Source organism: Bos taurus, chromosome 8, assembly GCF_002263795.3.
Source record: "Bos taurus isolate L1 Dominette 01449 registration number 42190680 breed Hereford chromosome 8, ARS-UCD2.0, whole genome shotgun sequence".
Lineage (NCBI taxonomy): Eukaryota > Metazoa > Chordata > Mammalia > Artiodactyla > Bovidae > Bos > Bos taurus.
In genome coordinates this window covers 101,280,244-101,298,799 of record NC_037335.1, presented here as the reverse complement: position 1 = coordinate 101,298,799, position 18,556 = coordinate 101,280,244, and the positions used below count along the sequence as shown (strand labels likewise).

Genomic DNA, 18,556 nt, shown 5'->3' with positions numbered 1-18,556 from the left:
CCCCTGCCAATGCAGGAGATGTAAGAGACGCCAGTTAGATCCCTGGGTCAGGAAGATCCCCTGGAGGAGGGCATGGCAACCCACTCCAGTATTCTTGCCTGGAAAACCCCATGTCAGGCTACGTATGGTCCATAGCGTCGCAAAGAGTCAGGCACGGCTGAAGCAACTTAGCATGACTTAGCACACATGCAAAAGCATGTTTTTAGATATCCTGTTATGATAAAAAGGAAAACGTCTCAGGTCAGAAATGAAGAGAAACCTCTGAGTAAATGAGTGCTGGGACCATCTGCTGGTCTCTAGTTACCTAGAGACGATGACAAGCCTGAAACAGGAATGACTGAAATCTGTTCCAAGAATCTTGTAGAAATATGGAATCTTTGAAAGGCAAAGTAGAAAACTCCTGGCCCACAGAGGAAAGATAGGGATGCTGCCTACATTGGATTCAGTCCAAAATAAAATGGAATAAAAACAAAAAGTCTTTCTGGAAAACACCTAACTATGTGGATCTTGGGACCCAGAACCCAGAACACAAACTGCAGGTGTTGCTTGAACAAAACCCAAGAGATGGAATGAGAGACCATCATATGTGACCATGAATACATGAAAAGAACCACATAACATCTAGAAATGAAAATGGTGGTCACTGACACCAAAAACTCGATAGATAGGTCATGTAGAAGTTGCACATACACAGTTCAAAAAGCAACTGGAGAACTGGAATCAGATTTGAAGACATTATCCAGATTACCGCACAGAGAGAATAAGAGGCCAAGAAAATGAAATCATGAAAGGGTTTGAGACATGGATGATAGAGTAAGAAGTCTAAAATCCCAGTAGCTGCTATCTATTAATTATACTGTATGATCATTGAAAGTGAAAGTGAAGTCACTCAGTCGTGCTAACTCTTTGCGACCCCATGAACTGTAGCCCACCACGCTCCTCTGTCCATGGGATTTTCCAGGCAAGAGTACTGGAGTGGGTTGCCATTTCCTTCTCCAGAGGATCTTCCCAACCCAGGGATTGAACCTGGGTCTCTCGCATTATAGGTAGACGCTTTACCATCCGAGCCACCAGGAAAGTATGATCACTAAGTGCTATTAAACTAACAAAACCTCCATATAAGGTGATGGCAAATTACAGAGAAACCTAGCCCACTAACACACTGCATTTGGGGAGGCTTTAGATTAAAAACAACAATAATTTAAACTGCTAAATAGTCTAGTGTTGACTCTATTTTTCCCTTTTTCCTCTTTGTCTTCATTAAGACATCTTCCTAATGCTAATATATTTACATAATGCTAATATAGATATACCTCCTATCCTTTCATATCAAGAATGCTGCATTTTATCAAAGATAGACTGACCTGCCAAACCACCATGAAGCTTTCTCTAGGTTTATGGTGAAGTGAATTGCTGATAAGTACCATGTCTGAAATTTCTACTCAAGATTATTATAAGTCCAACTATATTACAGGGCCTTTAAAAAATTCTAATTTGTGCCTCCTCCCAATATCTATGTATGTATCTAGCCCTCTCCCTCCCTTCTCCCCTCCTCACAATTTTCTTTCCCCACCCTAAGGGATCATCTTGCAGTATGCCAGCTAGGATACCAGACTACTACTCTGGAGAGCACTGTTTTGACTTAGGTAATTCAACACACACATGCAATCACATAGCTCTGCTGTGCGCACAGTGGTGCTCTGTGACTACTAAGCATTCCCTTACTGAATAATCTCTTTTGACTCCAGGCATTATCCTATGCACTGGTGATATAACATGATGAGAAAAGAAGTGTTAGTCGCTGAGTTGTGTCCGACTCTTTGAGACCCCATGGACTGTAGCCCACCAGGCTCCTCTGTCCACGGAATTCTCCAGGCAAGAACACTGGAGTGGGTAGCCATTCCCTTCTCCAGGGGATCTTCCTGACCCAGGGATCAAACCCAGGTATCCTGCACTGCAGGCAGATTCTTAACCCTCTGATCCACCGGGAAAGCCTAAGGCACACTCCATACTGTCAAGGAACTGGGATTTAATGGGGGAGGTGCCCACATACAGAAGCCTCTTCTACTCACAGAAATGATGCTGATGGGTACCTCAGCCTTGGCCATGGCCGGTGTGTTGGAAGCCAACCTGTGCTTTTCAAATTATAAACAACAGCCCATTTACCTGGAGTCTCAAAAGTGGCCTGAATGGTGGAATCCCCCAAGGGGGCCAGTTTCACAAGTGGCTTTGACAGAGCCCTGCAAGGTTTCCTGGTTTCAAAGCAGTTTTTAAGGATCTCAGGCCAGGGTTTCTGCGTTACCTAGAGGGCATGAACGTGAGCTTACAGCCCCCATACCCTGCACAAGATTTCCTGTGGGTGCGGGTTTCCACCCTTAGCCTGATCAAGTGATTTGCTTCCTTCCAGGATCCTGGGATCCTTTTTCAGTTTCAGCTGTCATCCTGGGAATCCACTTCTACCTTCCCCTCATGCATTTGGCTTGCAACCTTGATGCTTTTGTAGGGGAGGCAGGGAGTACTATTTTTTTTGCTACATAACACATAAAGTTACATAAAAGTACACAGCTCACTGAATTTTCTCAAAGTGAAACACCCATGGAAACAGTAGCCAGATCAAGAAACAGAGTCTTACCAGAACCCCAGAAACCTGTGCGTGTCCCCTTCTACTAACTACCCTCTCCTCAAGGTAACCACTATTCTGACTTCAAGTACCAGAGACTAATTTTGCTGGCTTCAAAATCTATCTAAATGGAGTCCTGTAGGATGCACTCTTCTGAATCTGGCACCTGAAGACACTATAGTAGGCTGTTAAGTCTCCAGGATCCAACAAAACAATGACACATAGTGTGTTCTCAAAATTTTTCAATTTTATGTTTTAATTGAAGTATAGTTGATTTACAATGTTGTACCAATCTCTGCTTTATAGCAAAGTGACTCAGACAAATTGACATTCTATGCATTTTTTTAAGTTAAATAAATCAAGAGTGAAAAGTGGCTGGCTAAATACAGTTGGAAGAAATAGTTAGTCTAGAGAGAAAAACATGCGAGCCATCCACAGTTTAGTATGCTCTCCTAGGTGGGGCATGCCATTAGCAGTTGATTGCATATCAATATAATTAATATTTACATAAATAGTAATGCATGAAGAAGACCAAGAGTGGAAAGAGCCAGGAAGAAAGTGAAGCCACAGAAGGGTTTGTTAGGCTAGGCTGTTTTCTTTTTGAATGGGTTCAAGAAAGAATAACACTGAACACTGCAGAGAGGACAAGGTACGAACTGAAATGTCACTAGAATGTGTGAACACTGGTGACCTCAGAGTCCTCTGGGCAAGGGGCAGATCAATAAAAACGGCTGAGAAGCAAATGAATGAGAGGTGAGTGGTGATAACAGTGAATAAACACTAGTTTCTCCTGAAATCTGACAGTGAAAAAAGGCCAAAGTTAGCAACCAGGTGGAGGAGAGTTTTTCAGTTTAATTTTTACTTATTTTTAATTTTTAAAACTTGAGTATAAACGGTTAGCGGAAAGAGCTAGTCAAAAGGTAAACAGAGAGGAAATAAAAACTAAGGAATGGCCTGAGAAGATCCACAGTGTGAAGCAGGAGTCAAGGTAATGTAGCAAGGATGAGGGTAAGATGGTGAAGATTTAGAAGAGGTGCTGCCAGTCACGGGTGTCAGAGCTAAAAATGGAAACAAAGTATTGTCAGATGCCAGCACCGGCTCCAGGGTGAGATCTGAGCCCATGAATGTGTAGTAGTTCAGTCCATTTGACTGCATGCTTATATCCATTTTCAGGATTCTGAAAATGGAGAAGCTATAAATTGAGATAGATTCGGGATAACTGGGCAGACTGATCCAAGGGAAGGCAAGGGCAAGATGAGGAAGTGAATTGGAGTGGAGAATTCAGTGAAGCCAAGTAGCACAAGGGTGAACAGCCTAGGGCAACTGTTCTCAGCCTTGACTGTAGAAGAAAATCACCTGGGGGGGGTGTGTGTGTGTATGTAAGCTTGAGTTGAGGCCCAGGCAGCAGCATGTGTTTTTTGTTTTGTTTTTTTAAATCTTCCCCAGTGACTCCAATGTGCAAAGTTGAGACCCATGGGCCTAGGAAGTCTGATTACTGTAAGAACAGAAGATGGCAGAGATGGAAACTCTCAGAAAGATCAGCTATTACAGGACGGTGAAAAACAAGAAGGCTCCAAGGAGCCGTACAAGTTGGAGAAGGGCTGGAAAAGAGAGAAAGAATGGGGCTGTCTCCATAGTGATCTAAATGTTGCTAGTTATCAAAAACTTAAGATTCAGAACAACTGGAGAAATTTCCATACAGACATTCTATCCCAATGGATTACTTCCGGGGTTACTTTTTAGGTTACCACCCGCAGTATATACAGCATATTGGTTAAGTAGTGAGTGCATGTGTACTTAATCCTGTCTGACTCTTTTCGACCCTGTGGACTGTAGCCCACTAGGCTCCTCCCTCCATGGAATTTTCCAGGCAAGAATACTGGAGTGGTGGCCATTCCCTTCTCCAGGGGATCTTCCCCTGACCCACAGATCAAACCCGCATCTCCTGCACTGGCAGGCAGATTCTTTACCACTGAGTCCACTAGGCAGGTCACAGTGAAGTTTAAGAGCCGTGGCTGGAGGGAGGCTGTCTCGATTTCTGTACCAGCTTCACAGCTAACTAACTGTGTATCCCTGGGCAAGGCATTTCTTTATCTCAAGTTGCTCTTGTTTTTTAAAGTGTGGGTAAGAGTACTCACTTATTTCATAAAGCAGTTATGAGAAATAGATGAGATAAAGCCACAAAGTAAACATTCAGTGATAGCTATTACTAGCAACTTTTCAAAAAGAACATTTTTCCACTAAATGTAACTCCTCTGAAATTTCATAGTTCTGATTAGAGATTTTGAGAGATCAAACATTGATGCAATGTATATAACCAAAGAGGAAGGACTGGAAATTCATAGACTTAAAAGTTATTTCATATATGTTTAAGGAGTAATCCATTATGTTGATTTTTCTTTTTAGAGATAAAGTCAACTCTTACGTACCAAGGAAAATTAAAAGGTAGGGGGCGGGGGCTTCCCTGGCACCTCAGTGGTAAAAAATCCACCTGCCGATGTAGGAGACACGGGTTTGATCCCTAATTTGGGAAGATCCCACGGGCTACAGAGCAACTAAGTCCATGCACGCACCACAACTATGGAGCCTACGCTTAGAGCCTGGAAGCTGCAACTAGAGTCCAGGAGCCACAACTACTGAAGCCCGAGCGCTCTAGAGCCCATGCTCTGCAACAAGAGAGACCACCCCAACAAGAAGCCCAGACCGTGACTGGAGGGCTGGAGGGCAGCCCCCACTTGTGACAACTAGAGAAAACCCTGTGTAGGAATGAAGACCTGGCACAGCTAAAAATAAATTAATGATTTTTTTTAAGTGTAAAAATATTTTTTAAAATGCAAAAAAAAAAAAAAAAAGACTAAAGGGGGAAAGTGAAGTCGCTTAGTCATGTCCAACTCTTTGCGACCTCATGGACTGTAGCCTACCAGGCTCCTCAGTCCACGGAATTTTCCAAGCAAGAGTACTGGAGTGGGTTGCCATTTCCTTCTCCAGGGGATCTTCCCAACCCAGGGATTGAACCCAGGTCTCCCACACAGCAGGCAGAAGCTTTACCATCTGAGCCACCAGGGAATCACTAAAAGGGGGAAAGGGAATCATTAAAAGTCTCAAATCATGGTTAAAACAGAATAAATCAAAACATGGGATAAAACATTTAGTGCAAAGTATTAATATATACCATATTTAAGTTAAAATTATATTCAAGGTTAAAATTACACTCAAAATTTAGGAACGAATTTAAAGTTCTATGGGTATAATCCAAAAGTGTAGAAACAATGCAAGTGTGAGATTGAGAGACTTTACGTGACACGTATTATTATTGCCTAAAAATTACCTGTTACTGTTTTCTTAGCCGAGCTCCCCTTTAAGACTATTAAAAGGGTTCTCAGCTGGGCAGAGGTGCTGGCTTCTCGAAATTTCTCTGCACTCAGAGCCTGGATCAGAATTTGGATTCTACAGTCACAAGAATCCCCCTTCCCTTGGCTCTGCTGGATGAAGAGACTGTCACCCTCAGAACTGAGAGGCGGAGGCATGATAATTTTTCCACAGTGCAGCAGGTACAAGGCACAAAGTGACTGCTGCTGCTGCTGCTGCTGCTGCTAAGTCGCTTCAGTCGTGTCCGACTCTGTGCGACCCCATAGACGGCAGCCCACCAGGCTCCCCCATCCCTGGGATTCTCCAAGCAAGAACACTGGAGTGGGTTACCATTTCCTTCTCCAATGCATGAAAGTGAAAAGTGAAAGTGAAGTCGCTCAGTTGTGTCCGACTCTTAGTGACCCCATGGACTGCAGCCTACCAGGCTCCTCCGTCCAAGGATTTTCCAGGCAAGAGTACTGGAGTGGGGTGCCATTGCCTTCTCCGATATAATCCAATCAATACCACCTTCTATCATGGAGATATTTTGAGGCATTCCAAAGGAGTCTATTCTGTTTGGCTGGCCATTCAATCTCTACACCTAACACAGTCCCCAAAACAAAGATGACAATGCAGCCTTCCTCCTGGGGAGAAAATGCCCCTCCCCACAGCTTCTAATACCTGGAAAGTTCTCATCAGTGGCAGCAGATCCTAGGCACCAGATCCAGAATCTGGAATTTTAATACTAGTCTTAAGTTCTCTTGAAACAGAGAGAGTTTCAAGAGAAACTCTCTCCTAACACCCCTCCTAACTCCCCTCCTAACACCTGTCCATTTAATTGTTAGACATCTGATTTTATTACATTTTCAGGAACACATTAAGAAAGAGAAAGGGATAGACCATGAATATGCTAGTCAATGGTTTGAATGGCTTCTTTTTGAAGAACAAAATAATCTCAAAACTAAGGGAGCCACGGGGGAAGACAGGAAAGTATGGTAAATTTTCAACACGTGTCATTTTCCCAAGGCATTATTTCTAAGTGACATTTTAAATTGAGAGCTGGAGTCACTCCTCCGTCAAAAAGAAAAAAAAAAAATTGAATTCATGTAATTAGGGCCTGTCACTGTCAGGGTCAGGGAGTGGGGTACTCACAGCAAGCTGCTGCAGGGCAGCAGCTGCAAGGCCAGGGAACAGAAGGGCAGGTACCATCTGGGGTGCCTCTCAGAGTACCAGTTACTTCAGTCTAAAAGGTCAGGGGAGATGAATCACAGGCAGAGAGAGGCCCGCAGGGTCTTGCTTTCCATTGTGAGCTAAAAGGACATCTCTTCAGAGAACACTTCAAAGAACTCCAACGGATGGTAAGGAGTATTCGGGAACATTCTTCCGGACTTTATGGATGCTTTGGCTTGATGAATCTTAATCGCCTCTCTGCACAAGACTTGTGAACTGATGGGATGGCCGTGCTTTTCCTCGTTGATTTTCATTCCCTAACATCTCAGTCTCTAAAATTGTTACTGTCCTTTCCATCATTTTAGCTTACTGTTTTATCCTTTGAATCTTTTAGTCCCCTTTCGGCCCCTCCTCAACAGTTTGTTTAATGGTTGGTATAATTTAAAAATAATTTATTTTACGATTTTGTATTCAAATTGAGTTTTGAGCAGGAGAGGGACCTGGGATGAAGGGAGACTTCTGGGAGAAAGGCTGGGCTGTGCTCATCCCCTATTATCAGCCCCTGGCTGCTGCTGCCCATGGGATTTCCCAGGCAAGAATACTGGAGTGGGTTGCCATTTCCTCCTCCAGGGGATCTTCCCCACCCAGGGATAGAACCTGCGTCTCCTGTGCAGCAACCTTAAGACAGCGCTACAGCAGACGTGAGACACAAGAATTTCCCTCAAAGCTTCTAAGGGGAAGATAGATTCCTTGAGGGCAAAGTTCACCTTGCTTAACAGCCCCAGACTGTGCTGTTTTTATAGCTCTGCTGTGCGAATCAGTTGAAGCGATTTATCTGACACTGGGAATTTTCTCCTTTGCTCCATGCCATCAAGCTTGTTAATATATCATGTAAAATTAAGGTGATTGCTTGATCAGCAGATCCTATACTTCATATAGTCCATCCCAGCAATTCCAAATGATAAAAGGCTTCTTTTGTTGCTGTTTTTAGCTATGAATGTGCTCTAGAAGGTTGTTACCATGTCTATGATCAGTAAGTGTCATGATTAATGTTACCTCCATATAGCATTTATCTTCAAAAATGGTACTGCAGCAAAATGGGCTTCATTAGCAAAGCACACCACATCACAAAACACACCTTCTGGTTCAACATTAATTCTGCAGACAGAAGATCCCCCAGAGAACACAGAACAACCCGTCAGTGAGTTACCTTTACAGGAAAACACAAACTATTTCCATTGGACAACAGACTTGTACACTACAGAACACAAAATATTCCCTCACTGGAAAAAACGAGGAGACCTTTGTTAATTTTGTTCCCTCTCCCTCCCGCCCAAAACAACCCACTAACCCAGCAACGTATTTTGCTAACAGAAACAAGTAGCTTTGCATTTCCCGAAGGGTAGATCCCAGTGTACAGATTATTGAAGGCATGACAGGTATTCCCTTTGGAAAACCCTGGGGGGATATTCAGATCTAACAAGTAATTTGTAGGTGAACATGTGATTGGGCTTCCCTGGTGACTCAGATGGTAAAGAATCAGCCTGTAATGCAAGAGACCTGGGTTTGATCCCTGGGTTGAGAGGATCTCCTGGAGAAGGGAATGACAACCCACTCTGTTTTTCTTGCCTGGGGAATCCCATGGACAGAGAGGACTGATGCGCTACAGTCCATGGGGTCCCAAAGAGTTGGATACGACTAAGCACAATCAGGATCATGTGACTGATAAGGCACTGTTTCTATTTTAACCCACAATCGGAAATAGTGAGACAAAGATTCCATTTGGTCCAACTCATTTCATGAAAAGCCACCGCCACTGAATCCATCCCAAGTTCTGTCCATCTACCTGAAATCACAACGGCCAAATAACACTAAGTTAATGAGTGATCAAAAATCCCACCATTACTACTGGGGAAAAAAATCAAAGATTATTCATTCGACATGCAATGATCAGCTGCCAAGTAGCACTGAAGATACAATAATAAATAAGACATCTCCCCACTCCCCAAAGTTTATAATCTTAAGTGGGGAAAGAGACAACAGAACACACAGTTTTTTAGACAGGTAAATTCAAGATACTATGGAAGGACATAAGAGGGGGTGCCTAACCCAGTAAGGAGCTAAAGCTGAACGAGGAGGAGTTAGTAAAACAAAAAGGAAGGGAGGGAAGGAAGAAGGGAGAGAAACGGAAAAAAGGAAAGAAAGAGAATTCTAAAAAAATTACATTGCCCATTCAGAGAAATGCCAGTAATTCAATGTGGCTGGAGAAACAGGCACAGGAGATGGCTCACCTCCCCAAGAATTACATCTTGTTAAGGAGTTTGAATTTTAACCTGAAGGCAGTGGGGAACCTTGGTAAGATTTTAAGCACATGATCCAAGATTGCTGCTCCAGAAAGATTAGGCTACCATAAGAAATACAAAGTAGATAAAGAGCAGCAGCTACTGCTGCTGCTAAGTTGCTTCGGTCGTGTCCTACTCTGTGTGACCCCACAGACGGCAGCCCACCAGGCTCCCCTGTCCCCGGGATTCTCCAGGCAAGAACACTGGAGTGGGTTGCCATTTCTTTCTCCAATGCGTGAAAGTGAAAAGTTAAAGGGAAGTCGCTCAGTCGTGTCCGACTCTTTGCGACCCCATGGACTGCAGCCCACCAGGCTCCTCCATCCATGGGGTTTTCCAGGCAAGAGTACTGGAGTGGGGTGCCATTGCCTTCTCCGATAAAAAGCAGAGCATTAGGTAAAAATACCAGCAAGTAGAGATAGTTCAATAATCTAGGGTAGAGATAATATATACTGAACTAATGATGTAGGTAGGAAAAGGGAGGAATGATGAATTAAGAGAACCGCCACTAAATAGTAAATTTCCATTTTGCTTTTTTTTTAATGTCCATTTTGCTTTTTAAAGCTATCACAATATCATCCAATTCCATATCTCCCCAAGGCTCAGGTTCAAGGGCCTGAACTACCTGATTCATGCACCCAAAAGTGGTTTGGGCAACAATGGCCCTGACTGAGCAAAATCTGTTCAAAGTCCAACTGCATCCTCCGGACTAAACCCAGAAAATAAGCTCCCCTCGATTTACACTCTACTAAGGCTCAGAACACCATACATTTAAGTCCAAATTTTGAAAAAAAAAAATCATATTATCTAACAATAATATCTGAAATGCTAAAATTTACATTAAAAACATAATTACTTTCTGACAGGCAGTTTAGCACAGTTATCCTGATACAGTGAGTACTTAAACTCTTCTCAAAAATTGTGCAGCAGGTTTAAAAGTTGTTATACTAGAAAAATTAGGAAAGGCAGAATTAACTTGAGAAAAAAAGAATCTTCAAGAAAAGAACGTTTAGTAGAGGGCAGTTAATATTGGATGGATACAAGCAGTATTGCCACGGTACCATGGCACCTCCAGTCAATTAAACTAAACATTAGGATACCACACATAAAGGGGAAAAAATGATTAAGTCCAAGGAGCAAGAAGGATGGGGAGATGAGAGGAGAAAAAAGCAAGGTATCTTGCTTAGAAACTCTCATCTAGCAGAATGGTTCCTAATAGCTAAAGAGGGAAGAAAAAACATTGGTTCCAGACTTTTGTATGAATTAGCCACTGTCCTCCAGTTATCAAACCACACGAGCTCTCAGCAAAAGACAAAAAATTCCATAAAAAATCACTTAACTATGCCTACAGAGGATATAATCATTAGTTTCTTTTTTTTTTTTTAAAAAGGAAACAATCTTCAAAATAAGAATTTTGAATTCTTGAATTTCAGATGCTCTAATCTAAATGTTTTCTTTAAACTTTTAAGGGGAATTCACTGGTGGTCCAGAGCCTTTACTGTTATGGGCCTGGGGTTCAATCCCTAGGCAGGAAACTAGGATCCCACAAGTTATGTGTGTGTTGGGGGGGTGGGCGGGGGGAGTGGGAGTGCGTGCAGAGACATTTTAGGCAAAATTCCGCAAATGTCTGCCATCTAAAATATGTTGTGAAATGATGAGGCATCAGTCAATATTAATTCTGGAAAAGAGCAAAGCAGTAGCTAAAGATACCAGTGAGCAGAGAACGTTTCAAAATATTGAAAATAATGGTTCTCTAGTTATAAACCACTTCAATTTTTAAAACTGTAAGCTTATACAATTTATAAGATATTTATGAAATCAGAGCAAAAAATGTCATTGAACAGTTGTTCACTGTATTAATTATATTCCGCTCCATTTTAAAAATACAGGCCAATACTTAGCTTTTTAATCTCATTTTAATAAGCTACAATACAATAGAACATTGGATCCAAATTAACTAGATACCATTATACACTGTATTTAATTGTAAAAAAATAACCATGGGTTTTTTTTTTAATGTTCTATTGTTTTTTAGCAATTTCACTGCAATGTTTGTATTACTTAAATATTTTTAAACATTAGTAGCTCACAGATTACGCTCCTTAATCTGACAACCAGATATGGAACCATATAAGGTTTGATAATAGGCTCCATTTCCACCAGTTTCAGGCACAAGGTTTTAGGAGGGGCATTGATTAAATCTGGCTATTTTAATTTATTTATACTTTACCATATTCAAAAAGGAATTTGAGAGGATACAAACACATGTTCAGGAAATATATTCTTCAATAAAATATAGAATGCTTAGCATAAAATTTTAACCAAAATATCACTGCCAATATTCTTTAGCCTTGCTTGTCAAAAAGTTAAGAATATCAAAATGTTGAGATTATCAAACCTGCTAATTTACTAAACACAGTAGAAAGAGGAGAGGACAAACCCTTAGTGCTCTGCTTGAAAACAACTCAAACTGGGAAGCATCTTCACTTCAGTAAGAAAGGAATCAAATCAAACAGTAAATAATTTTGAAGGTGGGATAAGATGAAAGGAACTAAAAGGCAGCATATAATTTATACATGAATTAAGCTGTTGATTGTTTACTTCATGTTCTTTTACCTATTTCAGAAAAATATTCTGAAGATTCCTACCAATCTGTTATAAACTAATTGCATTTTCTTTGTTCTATTTTCATTTGACTTTTCTGGATCCTGCTACTGTCAATATAAAAGGTAACTTTGAGGAGCATTAAAAAAGAAATACAAAGACTCTACCGTATCGTAACTAAAGTTTGTGCTATTCTCAAAAACTGAAAGTGTTTTAAACAAAAAGGTATTTAAAATTTTTTTTCAGTTTATTATTAAATACAAAATAACTTAAAATAATTCTGGAGTTGTCAGAGTCTAAGAGTATAAACACTCTCAGATGGTTACTTGAAGTATTAAGCTACTTTACTAGTGTTAAATGTGTGACTTTTAGATGGTGCAGTGGTAAAGAATCCGCCTGTCAATGCAGGAGACGCAAGACACACGGGTTTGATCCCTGGGTCAGGCGGTTCCCCTCGAGTAGGAACTGGCAACCCACTCCAGTATTCTCATCTGGAAAATTCCATGGACAGAGGAGCCTGGTGGGCTACAGTCCATAACTGTCACAAACAGTCGGACAGGACTGAGCATGCACAAATACACACACACATCACAGAAGGAAGGTGTTCCATCATAGCCCTATGTTGAAAGAAGGCAACTTTCTTCTAATTGGGCTATGAATTTAACAATTCCAATTTAAATACAAGATTACTTAGAGTCTGGAGGGGAAAAGGTTCTAAAGTTCAAGTAAAAATGTATAAAAAGTCATAAAAATTTACAAAAGAATAAGGAGGGGGCCAGCCTCTAAATTACACTGTAATTAAGGTAATAATATTTCACTAAAACAGTGGATACTGGTACACTTTATAAGGGGTAAAGTGTTAAAAAAAAAAAAAAAGAAAACTCAAAATACTAAAAGAGATATTATATAATAGTTAGGGGAAATGGAAAAGATAAAAAATTTTACCAGTTGGGGCAGGGGCCGGGGGGGGGGGGGGGGGGGGCGGCGGGGGGAAAGACAAGACTACCTAAAACACACAGGCACACACACTTTTCTACATGTGAAATATATGTACAAAGTTGAAAGACAAAAAACAAGTTGGGCAAAAACTGCAGCATATCACAGAACAATCTTCCTATGAAAAAGATTAGCACAGCAATAGATTGCACAAGCAAAAGATTTATTAATATGAAATTTACAACTAGCTGTAACTGGCATTAAATAGATGAAAAACATTTGATGAAACCAGTAATTAAAGGAATGAAAACAAAAAACAGAGAACAGTAAAAACCCTAATACTTAGTAAGGGGAAATGGGGACCATCCTACAATGTTACCAGGACTATGAATAGATACAACATTTCCGTAGGGTAATATGTATCCAAGTTTAAAACGTGCACCACTTCTGGTCCAATAATTCCTCTTTCAAAATGTAAACTAAGCAGCTGCTGCTGCTGCTGCTAAGTCGCTTCAGTCGTGTCCGACTCTGTGCGACCCCATAGACGGCAGCCCACCAGGCTCCCCCGTCCCTGGGATTCTCCAGGCAGGAACACTGGAGTGGGTTGCCAATCATCTCTTAAAGATGGAAGCCATTCATCACAGTGTTCTTTGTAATCGTGACAAACTGAAAGTAGCCTAAATGCCTACCAATAATAATAATGAACACAGATTAGTGCCTCATAAATAAAAATGTCATGCATCTATTAAAAACGATGGAGAGATCATACATTTACTGACGAAAAAATTACTCCTGACATTTTACATGGAAGCTCCATGAGAGCAGGGGCCTTGGAGATATTGTTCCTCAATCTTATTTCCAGCACCTAGAACAGTGCCTTGTACAAAAGAGCTTCCTAGAAAGTATTTATTAAATAGATGAATTTAAAAGCTGGTTACAGAACAATCATGGTATGGTCCCTTCCTCGTTCCTTCCGGACCTCCCTCTCTTCCTTTCCCTCCCCCTACAGAAATATAACTGGAAGGACAGTACAAAAGGTTGACAGGCAATGGAGTTTTGGTGTGTCTGTTTAACTTTGTTCTTTCTTCTCTGTAGTCTAATTCCCTATACAGTAAGCCTGTTTTATTTCTATGACCAGATAAAGTAACAAAATTGCTTTTTAAGAACTCATATATTTGAAATGAAGTCCAGAATGTTCACTGCCTACAGCTCACAAACTCCAAAACCTAAAATCAACAGTCTTCAAGAAGCATTTTTCGTTCATCTTCAAAGAAATACCAGCATGCCTTTACAATGTATCAGTAGCATCTTTCTCCACTACCAGGAAATGCCACACCACACTAATAAAATGCGGCATTTCTAAAAGGAAGAAGTACACTTTTTCCGCAGTGAAAAGGGAAAGAAAAACTGAAAGCAATTAATTTCTTAAAGTCCTCCCCTCTCTACTAACATATACCCTATTCTAAATGGTGGTAAAGATCACTATGCACAATCTTTTTTTTTCTTCCAGCTAAAAGTCTAGTGAATCCAAGAGTAATGGGCTGTGTCAATTCTTTCATTTCCTTACAAAGACTTTTTCCATTTTAAAGACATTCGAATAATTGAAATATCAAAAGTAGCTACACACCCTATGTCATACTCATCCCATTACCCGATTTTATTTTATTTCATAGTCTTTATCACTATCTGATATAACCTTATTCGGATTTTAATTATGTCTCTCCCTTCTGGAATGTAAGCTCTATGAGGACAGGAATTCTGTCGTGCTTACTACTGTGTTTTCAGTGAATGGTATCTAATGAAACGGTATGTGCCTGGGGGCGGGGGACCCAATCTAAACAAGACAAAATATAAGGAATTGGGGGGTGGGGGGAGCCACACTGAAATGTACAAGCTGACATGACTTAAGGTTACAACACCAGTTCAGAGGTTTGGTGGACGTTTTTCAAGATGGACAGGTGCTTCACATCTATCTAAGGGCAGAAAGCTCATCCAGGAAGAAGAAAATCCACAGGGAGGTCTCCAGGTGGCAGCGTGCAGCTCCCAGAAGAGTGGAGAACGATCATCATAATAGAAATGTGGCCCCCGTCGAGAGAGGGAAAAAAAACCCCACAATACACCATACATCTTGGCCCAGATGAAAAACCACACGAATCCATAGCACAATCAAACCAAGCAAGCAACCTTCCGCCCTACACATAAAAAGAGTACAGTCTCTTTCCCCTGGCTGTGAAGCCGCCTGCCGCCCAGCCACCCCCTCACTGGTCACTTCTCTCTTCCAATGAGCCCCCCGGCCCAGCTGATCCAAGGCTAGAGAGACTGGGAGGAAGAGTCTGAAAATTGGCTGTCTCCACCCCCATCCAAGCCCAATCTCCTCCAAAGCGAAATTCCTCCTACCCTCGCCTGTCCCCGAGGCCTGGACCCCTCCACGGGCTCCTCCAGCTGCCCCTCACTCACGTGTAGATGATGGCCATGAAATGCATCAGCCACAGCACCAAGAAGAGGACGAACCCGAAGACGGCCATTCCCTCCAGGGCCAGGTCCAGCAGCGCCATCCCCCGGCCCGGCCCGCTCCGGCCGCCGCAGCGGACAGCGCTCCCGCAGGAGGAGGACTGGGTGGGCGCCCGGCGCGGGGGCGCAGAAGAGGAGAGAAAGGTGGGGAGAGGAAGGGGCGGAGGGGGTGGGGGCGGAAGGGGCGGGCAGGGCCTGCGCGCCCCCGCCCGCGCGCGCTCCCTCGCGCGCTGGCCCGGGCGCGCTCGCGGATGCAGGCGCTGCAGTGGCCGGACTCAGTGGTCAGGTCGGCCGTGGCCCCGCGCTCCCGCTCGCCTCTCCACCCCCTCGCGGCCGCCTGCCGGACCCCGCGCGCCTGCGCCGCCGTCTCCGTCGCCGCCCCGCCGCCTTCCCGCAGCCTCGGCGCCGGGCTCCGGGCAGCGCAGCTCCGCGCCCTGCTCTGCCGCCGCAGCTCCGCGCACTAATCGAAACCACCACCTGGCGCCCCGACTCCCCGGCGCACCCCGCCCCGCCCCGGCCCTCCGAAACCGCGGTCCCGCCCTCCGAGGGGCGGTGCGCGCCGCTCCTCTCCGCCCACCCTGCCGCCCTCGCGCTGGTGGCGTCACTGTCGTGAGCGCGCCCCTGGGAGGGTTAATCTGGGTGTTCCTCTCGAGGCTCCGGCCGCCGCCCACCTCTCGGTGACCGGCGAATGCGACCCGGGCAGCCAGCTCTGCACCCCTGGGCCCGCCTCTGTCGGCGGAGCGCGACCCTGTGTCCAGCTTGGAGGACACTTTCCCTTTGTCCGGCTCTGGTGTGCCAGGGCGTCATAGGAAAAGACCCGCAGTTCCAGGCAGCCCCGAGTTGTCTCCCAGTGCAACTTCCAAAGCTGTGTCCGCAGTCTCTGCGCCGGGCATTGCCCGGAGCGGCCCAGATCTTCCAAGGCATGTTCCTGGGCGTCCGGGTATGTCCCATTGCCTTTCTCCCTTGCTACTTTCGATGCTGTCGAGCCTTGGATCACAAAGTACCGAAAGTGAAATCTGCTTCACAGATCTCTAAGCACCTTAGAAGCAGCATGTAACATACAAGAAATTCTCAAACTCAGGATGTTTAAGGATTAGATGATTCTGAAGTCCTCTAAGACTCCTGCCCAATATGATAGCCATAGGGGGCTATTGCGCGCTTGAAATGTGGATAGTAGGAACTGAGAGAGTTGTGTTACGAATGTAAGTCATACCCCTGATATGAAGTGATACACTTGATATCATTACTTTCATATTGACTACAAATTCTAAGAATATTTTTTATACATTGAGTTAATTTATTAAAATTGTTTCACTGTCTTTGCTGTTGTTTTTTAAATTCTGCTAGCTATTAGAAGATTTTAAGTTACCCAGGAGGATAGCACTCTAAAATGGAAAGATGTAGCATTTTGGATAGTAAGGTAACCTAGTGTTTATCTTAATTTTAAATCAGTCCAGGAGATGTTTTAATCTAGTACTAAATGTTTCTGTTTGTTTCTTTAGCCTAGATGAGTTTATATAGTTTCTTCTTTGTTTATGTTTATTATTTCAAATGATTTCTTTTTACATAATCCGTGACTCCCTAGAGAGATTTCAGAATAGAATTCAATTTTGGAAAGAAGTTGTTTATCATTGTTATTTACATTGTTGATATTGATCGAATGAACTACCTCAATCTACAATTAAATGATAAACTACAATCAGAAAGGGGCTTCCCAGGTGGCTCAGTTATAAAGAATCCACCTGCATGCAGAACACAGGGGTTACCCTGTGTCAGAAAGATCCCCTGGAGAAGGAAATGGCGATCTACTCCAGTATTCTTACCTGGAAAACCTCATGGACAGAGGATTTTGGCAGGCTACAATCCATGGGATAGAGAAGACTTGTATACAACTTAGCAACTGAGTGTACACACACCTTTAGAAAAGAGTTTGAATTAACGTCTATGTTGAGAACCAATCCTGGATTTGCTGTATCCTTTGTTTTACCTGGGTAAAGTCAGTAAGAAAGAACAAGGCTTAGAAACCAGACTTCATTGTTGAGAGTTACTGGTTGATAAAGTTATAGCCGGATAGTGTACTAGCATGGAAATAACACTACAAGTGAAATTCTAAAATGTCACTATTTTAGTTAATCAAGTCTGACTTAAAAAGAAACATTTGAATACATTTTAACATTTCTGAAATGGAAATGGATCTCACAGTCAATGGCATCTTACAATTAATTGGTGTTTTTTTCTTAGTTGTATGTAAAATAATGCTGCATCTTACCATTAATGTACTGTTAAGATATGATGAACTATATCAATTGGTCAGTTTAAGCATTTTGTGTTATTCTGCATTTATCCAAATTGTTTTTGGAACCTTACAACGAAGGATTTTATAATCAATGACATGGAAAATGAAGCCAAAGAAAAGTGAAAGAATCAAATATTCTTAAGAGTTAACAGAACTCCTCTAATTGGGTATAACTAGTAGATAGAAGATTTGCTGTGTTGTACTTTAGCCTATTTAAACTTAGTCTGTCCAAGCCTGGTTGATGATTTTAAAGGAGTAGCGTTAGAATGTGTAATCTTAAGGTTATATAGGCTTCCTAGGTGGCGCTAGTGGTAAAGAACCCGCCTGCCAACGCAGGAGACATGAGACCCAGGTTCAGTCCCAGAGTGGGGAAGACCCCCTGGAGAAGGGCATGGCAACCCACTCCAGTATTCTTGCCTTGAGAATTCCAGGGACAGAGGAACCTGGCTGGCTACAGTCAATGGGGTCACAAAGAGTTGGACACAACGGAGTGACTAAGACTTTTATTTCACTTTCAACATTCTTTAGATATGGTAAAAGTGGACATTTCTTCCATGTAGCATAGCAGCATAGAAGTTTAGTAAAACCCTGCCCGCTGATCTTACTTTTGGTGGTTTACACTGTTTTGGTCGCTTGTCTAAAGGGCTCTCCTGTCTCTTTGAACACCAATTCCACCAAGTTCAGGGCCTCTGGTTTTTTTCAGTGGCAATTTAGTAGCACTAGTGATTTAAA

General features: G+C 42.7%; 1 protein-coding gene across 1 annotated transcript in view; it reads right to left on the bottom strand.

Moving 5' to 3' along the window:
• Positions 1 to 15,685, bottom strand: part of UGCG (UDP-glucose ceramide glucosyltransferase) — a 36,919-nt gene extending 21,234 nt beyond the window's left edge. Inside the window, 1 exon segment of the mRNA NM_001076850.1 lies at positions 15,475 to 15,685. Coding sequence (NP_001070318.1) covers positions 15,475 to 15,572 — 98 coding nt within the window. The 5' untranslated portion in view covers positions 15,573 to 15,685.
• Between the last annotated feature and the right edge of the window lie 2,871 nt (positions 15,686 to 18,556).